Raw genomic sequence first — 7,349 nt, 5'->3', positions numbered from 1 at the left:
TGATAATAACCCTCGGTCAATTCAATGATTCCAATGCAATTGAAATGTACAACTTGAATGCAATATAACAAGTCAGTGTTGATGAATCTAAATGTAGAAACCATTCAGAACCCCCACTCTTAAAAATAAAGGTTCTTTATTGGCATCGATGGTTCCATGAAGAACTTTTAACATCCGTGGAATATTTCCATTCCATAGACAAGGTTCTAGTGGAAAAATGTTCTTCATACTAAGAAAAACATTGTTCTTTTAAGAACCCCTCACTGAACGGTTCTTTTTACTGCCAAAAACGCTTCGAAAACGTAACACAAATATAGAAAGAGAAATAGAAACAAAAGTGTCCTTTTTAGAAACAAAAGGAAGAAGGTAAAGAAAAGCGACAGGGATGAACCCAATGAACTTAGTCTTACAGATTACGGGGTATTTTGATAATGCATGGGAGGGTAAAGGAGTTTTATGAAGACATGTAACAAACCTGGCACAGGTTTACAGAACAGTCACATGGCTTGCTATCATTCGATTGGACTAGAACGCGGGGAAAAAGCTTCAGTACAAAACACGAGGCCACTATCTCTCTACACTGGACATAACGGACAGCCAGGAGAGTGTGCAACAACAGAGATAGAGAAGACTGTTTTGGATGGCCAACACTCGTTTCTGTTGTGTCCACTGCACTGCTGAGATCTGAATAGGCTATTCGGGTGAATCTCATGGAACTGATCAAGAGCATGACGCATTTGACTCCAAAATCAAAAGAAATGAAACCAGGCCTATTTTGGGATCATTAAAGATTTCCCCCCTCAATTCCCATTAGGCTACTGTAATGTAAATACATAATAGCCTATAAATAAATAACAACATCATCATGGTAGTAGCCTATTTACGGCTTTTATGCGGATTAATATAATAATAAAAACTATTTTTGTTTTGTAATGCAAATTCCAGTAACGGGAACTCTAATGAGAATCTCTATTGAGAAATAGAAATGATCAAATAAAACATACGGATTCCGGACACATTGTAATAATAAGAATTTTGAGGGAAAACTGCTTGCCAAAGATAATGTTACAATGCAAAATATATATAATTATTTTTGTAATATTTAAAGTTTGATTTAAATATATAATTGCATAATTTATTTTATTATTTACCTATTTTATGTATATTACATCACACATTATTTAATAATGGTCATCGTTAGTCTAAAAAATAAAGTTTTTTTTAAATAACAAGACAATGTGATTAAAGAATGACTTAAAATCAGATAATCAGAGACACTCTTTTATCTTTCTATTATACATTTTTAATGTTATTATACAAAATTCTCACATTTCAACATGTCAAAGAGAGATCAATAGTTAAAGATGAGGAGAGACATACGTAGTTTGAGAAGATGACGCTATTAAACTCCGAGATCCTCTAGTGCTTAAAGTTTTCAGATATTAATAGCTCGCAGTGATGACATTCAACACAAAATCTGATCCATTACAGCAGACAGATATTCAAAAAATGTTTCGATATGTAATAGCTACTGAATCTTCTCTTCCTCGCTTTCAACATGCCAGTAAGGGGCCTTTTAATAAATAAATAAAAACAGATCAACTTAATACTTTTAGAGCTAAAGAAATGAATTTAACTCTAAAAAAGGACATCAACTATGTGCCTTCTCAGCTGCTGCACCAACTCTCTGGAACGCCCTCCCCTGCACATCAAACAGTCAAGCACCTCAACATCCTTCAAACAGGCCCTCAAAACTCACCTCTTTGAACTTGCTTTTTCCCATTAACAGACTTTTCTAATTCCTCATCCTTTTACGCCACCTCTCTTGAATTACCTGTAAAGCGTCTTTGAGTGTCTAGAAAAGCGCTATAAAAATTGAATGTATTATTATTATTTTATTATTATTATGTGTGTAAAGTGACAGAAGCATTGCACAATGCACCTTATCTGTGAATCCCGGAAAAACTTGTTTCCGTAAAATGCTTGTAAAACCATTGAACTGAAATTGAATGCACATCAGAATGTTTTTTTGGGTAACACTTTACAATAATGTTTCATTTGTTAAAGGGGTCATATAATGCCATTTTTGTACAAGCTAATATGAATCTTTAGGGTCTAAATTAAAAGTTTGTAATTTACTTTAATTACAAATTCTCATTAGTATTGTAAGAAAACACTTATTTTACCTGGTCAAAAACAGCTCTGTTTTCAGCACGCCGTTTCAGTGCATATGACTTTAAATGATCATGAGCTTTGCTCACCCCGCCTCTCTGTTCTGTGCGTACACCGTTTGTAACACAATAACAATAACGCGTTGTTCAGTATAAACGTGGGATTATGAATTATATTGAGAACATCATACATAGAAAACGTGCCGTAATGTACCCTGAGTGTAAACCTTAGCCGCATTCATTGTGAAGCGTGCAGTGCAGCTAGCGATTTGCAAAGATTAATATATTAATATAAAGTTTAATAAAACGTTACACTCACTTCCGTTCTTCTGGAGATTCAGCAGGAACACAAATATCTGGTACCGATCCATTTTTCATGAGCAGCTTCTTAGCAAATCCAGCTTTATACTGATCCTCGTTTATAAAGCAGTCTGGTGAGAAATGATTCGCGCAAACATGAGAGCATTGACGTTGCTCGTGGGGAATATTCCCTTCGAAAACAAACACAGCCACTGCGTCTTCAGCGGTTCGGATTTAGGAACATTAAAATGACTGCTGTGTTCGTTATTACACCCAAGAACAGAACACCACAATCGCTTAGACGCCATTCTGCTCATAGACAGTGCTCCAGCATATCAACAATGACCGCGCCGGTGTTGTGCCGAATTTCGACTCCCTGCCAAATTATTACCCCCCTCGTTGAAATCAGTACCTGATTGCCTAATCCTAACCCCACCCCTAATCCTAACCCCTCCCCCACAACTAATCCTAAACCTACCATACTAGGGGGGTAATAATTTGGCGGGGTTCAGAATTCGGCACCACACCGGTCCGCGCCGCGCAGACTATGATTGACAGCTCCCTCATGAGCGAGGGCGGGTCTGTGTTGAAACGCTCCTGTCAATCAACAATCGTGGGAGGGGCGTGCGAGCTTGTGACGTCACAGGCTCGAACGGCTTGATTTGAGGCAGGGGAAAACATATAAGGAGATTAAAACAAAAACACTGGATGGATTTTTATCATTATATGATGGTTGTGTACAGACACTGCCAACACACATTTCAGTACAATCAACTTGTAAAAGTACATGTACCATTATATCACCCCACTATATTAGTTAACATGAACTAAGAATGAACTATACTTTTACAGCATTTATTAAATTGTTGCTCTCATCACATGTTTAATATAGCCTAATATATCTGCTGTTGCTTGTCATTAATGTTAATCCAAAATAAGAGAAAAATGACTTCACTGACTCTTCACTGAATAACTTTAGTAGCTTTAATAAGAATACATACAATTCATAGAAATAAGTCTATGCCGTGGTTTTTTTTTTTAGCCACTCAACATTTTCTCTGGCCACAATTTTGGCATCGATAACACGAGGAAAACCTGCCATATTTGTAATATCATCTCATAATTTGCCAGCATGTTTATTAGGCTGCTGTCACTTTAAGACCTGACGGATCCAACTGTTTGTTCATTTAAAATAAAATTGACTGCGTTTATGCCTTTTCAAATAATGAGAAAGAACCAAATCTCTTACCACAGCTCTGCAGACGACACACAGCTCTACTCAGCCCTATCGCCTAACGACTACAGCCCCATTGACTCCCTGTGCCAATGCATTGATGAAGTAAACAGTTGGATGTGCCAAAACCTTCTTCAGTTAAACAAAGACAAAACTGAAGTCATTGCGTTTGGAAACAAAGATGAAGTTCTCAAGGTGAACGCATACCTCGACCCTAGGGGTCTAACAACTAAAAATCAAGTCAGGAATCTTGGTGTGTCTCTAGAGTCAGACCTTAGTTTCAGTAGCCATGTCAAAGCAATAACTAAATCAGCATACTATCATCTGAAAAATATTGCAAGAATTAGATGCTTTGTTTCCAGTCAAGACTTAGATAAACTTGTGCATGCTTTTATCACCAGCAGGGTGGATTATTGTAATGGACTCCTCACTGGCCTTCCTAAAAAGACCATAAGGCAGTTGCAGCTCATACAGAAACCAGAACATATGAACATATCACACCAGTCCTCAGGTCTTTACACTGGCTCCCAGTTACATTTAGGATTGATTTTAAAGTATTGTTACTGGTATATAAATCATTCAATGGGCTAGGACCTCAATATATTGCAGATATGCTCACTGAATATAAACCTAACAGATCACTCAGATCATTAGGATCACATCAGCTAGAAATACCAAGGGTTCACTCTAAGCATGGCGAGTCTGCTTTTAGCTATTATGCTTGAACCAGCTTCCAGAGGAGATCAGATGTGCTCCTACAGTAGTCACATTCAAATCCAGACTCAAAACACATCTCTTTAGCTGTGCATTTACTGAATGAGCACTGTGCCACTGTACGTCCGACTGATTGTACTTTATTTCACATCCTCCTTTTTATTCTAAACTGAACTCAAATGGCATTGAGAGTTGGGTAAGAGAGATGAAACCTTGTTGATGGCCTGGGTCTGTGGTGGAGTATTGAGTTTGACGTGTAATTAAACTGGAGTTTCAGTGGGATGCCGACTGGATCGATTCCATTCCTAGAGCTTCCGGATAAATGGGTTTTTGGGGTGCGGACTGATGGGGCAGTGAACCCGAGGTTACACCGTGAGTCAGTCCTAGAGCTCCTCCTGTCCGGTTTTAGGGGAAAATCGGGTCCATCGGAGACGTCCAATAGATTTCTTAGGCGCGCCAAAAGATCGCCACAGACACTGTACAATACACATGGGAAAATCTCACAGTAAAACTGGGAGTTGTGAAAAATATGATACACCGGTGTTTTGCCAGATGAGAAGTTTATCCATCATCTTTTTACTCGTTTAATTCATTTTATAACTGTATCATTTATCTCTTTTAATTCCTTTTATAATGGTTTCATTTTCCTTGCTTTTATTTTGTGATTATTTTAATTCCTTTCTGTGTAAAGCACTTTGAATTGACAGTGTATGAAATGTGCTATATAAATAAACTTGCCTTGCCTCACGTTAATACTCGCCAAGACCAACATTTTGACATTATTTTGTGTGTATTTGACTGTATAAGCAAAATAAGCAGTGAAACAGAAGTCAATTTAGTACTGAGAGGAGGCTTTATGTGCCGCACTTTGGGCGTGAGCACAAAATCTGCGAGAATGAGTACAATAATGCGTAATATATGCGCAATCCTGCACAATTCAAGCCCTGTAACAGCAACAATATTCATCCAGAGTAAAAGAAATGAGTGAGAGGAGACGGGTTGTGTCACTCGCTGTCGGAGAGATGAGAGACAGGGAAAGCGCAGCTAGTATCGTATATATAACATATTATATATAATATACAACATTCAACCCGATCTAAAATCGTGATATCGCACACCCGTAAGTAATGCATTAACTAATGTTAACAAATGAGACCTTACAAAGTGTCACCGATTTCTTGCATTGAATGCACTACTTTTATGTAAGAATGGATTCATGAAATATTTACACTTTTTATGAATGACGCCAATTTTAGTTAGACATTTAATAAGTTCAGAACGAGAATTACAAATAATATGTGACAGCATACTGGTCATTTTGGGTTATAGATAGTTTATTTGCTATCTTATAATTTAAGAAAATGCTCATTCCAAAAAATAACTTGTAAAACAGTAAAACATTAATATTTCTGGGTGTGAACAGGTTTCTATGGAAGCTTGTTTCTGCCACGGAATAAAAAAGAAAAAAGTTAATTGTGACTATTTCTCGCAATTGCTAGTTTATATTTTGCAATTATGACTTTATTTCTCAGAACTGTTAGAAAAGATGTTAGGAAGACTGTTGGAAAAGATGGATTTTTAAGTTATAGAAAGTCAGATTTGCGGAAATGTGTCAGAAATGTGACACTTGCGATTAAAAAAGTTATTGCAAGTTCATAATTCTGACTTTTTTTCCCCTCGCAATTTCGAGTCTCTCACAATAGCAAGAAAAAAGGTTAAAATTTAGAGACAAAAAGTCGCAATTACCTTTTTAATTTTTTTTTATTACGTGGCAAAAAACAAGCTTCCATAAGTTTCAAAAATCAGCTCACGATTGCACATATGAGAAAAACAGAGTGCATTTATCTCAATAATGGTGCCGAATGAGCTGTTTAAAGCAGATGGACACCCAGATAGACACTACAAGAGCTGTGGACGTCACAGGCCAGGTTCTGTATCTGACGAGAAAGCAAACATGTGCTAAAACCACAAAGAGCCATGGAAACGTGGGCTTTTTGAGGGAGAGACAGAGAAAAGGCGGCGAACAGGGTGAAGAGCGTTAGGAATGGGTGTGTGGATAAACCTCTTGCAGTATCTCCAGTTGTTTACGTCTCTGCGTGTGCATGCGTGAACATGCGCATCACTAGTGCACTCAGATACCAATCCACACTATCTCGACTTATGAATCCACGTCAACAAACAACACTGAGCGCGTTTAGCAGATGCTGTTTGGGTTAAACGAAGGAAAGCAAAGATCACCCCAAGCAGTGGTGAATAGTGAAGTGAAGTTCTCGACGTGACAGAGAGACAGTTTGTTTTAGCAGGCGCAGCCGGCGTGCCCCTCGGAGGACGTGTCCTGCTGACTGGAGTCTTTATGGTTGGACACCGGACCGTCTCCGTCCAGACTTTCAGTCATCTTGACACATATAACGTCCACCAGACACTCGAAAACCTGCTTCACGTTGATGTTGTCTTTGGCGCTGGCCTCGAAAAACTGGAAACCTGCGGAGACGAGGAAAAACGGCTAAACGCATGAGAGAAGGATGTGGTAGGAGAGGAAAGACAGAGGGAAAAGATTATGTCATCATTTAAAAAAAAGACAATTTAAGTAATTGTCATGACATGTTTTCATGATGAAATGTGGATGAACATAGACACAGAAATAGGAATTATTTTCTAAAATGCAATAAATATTAAATATTTATACAAATGTAGTCACAAATGTTTTATTAAAAAAAAAAATATATATATATATATATATATATACATACATTTATATATAATTTTTTTTGGAGTAGTTTATACATAATTTCTATTAGAAATTGTTCATTAATATTACATTTTATTTATAAATTGTCCCAGGACATTATTGAAGTGACAGAGGGATAATTAATAAATAAAATGGGGAAATAAATTAATGAATAAATGAAAAAAGTTCTGGTTTTTCTGCA

At 37.2% G+C, this 7,349-nt stretch overlaps 1 protein-coding gene across 1 annotated transcript in view; it reads right to left on the bottom strand.

Moving 5' to 3' along the window:
- Positions 1–6,590: 6,590 nt before the first annotated feature.
- The window catches only part of rab3db (RAB3D, member RAS oncogene family, b), a 10,753-nt gene continuing 9,994 nt past the window's right edge, over positions 6,591–7,349 (bottom strand). Inside the window, exon 5 of the mRNA XM_056233609.1 lies at positions 6,591–6,900. Within this exon, the coding sequence (XP_056089584.1) occupies positions 6,716–6,900 (185 nt within the window). The 3' untranslated portion in view covers positions 6,591–6,715. The remainder of the gene's footprint in view (positions 6,901–7,349) is intronic.

The sequence above is a fragment of the Rhinichthys klamathensis genome, unplaced genomic scaffold (genome assembly GCF_029890125.1).
Source record: "Rhinichthys klamathensis goyatoka isolate OS25496 unplaced genomic scaffold, OSU_Roscu_1.1 h1tg000015l_1, whole genome shotgun sequence".
Taxonomy (NCBI): domain Eukaryota; kingdom Metazoa; phylum Chordata; class Actinopteri; order Cypriniformes; family Leuciscidae; genus Rhinichthys; species Rhinichthys klamathensis.
This window is presented reverse-complemented; position numbering and strand designations above follow the sequence as displayed.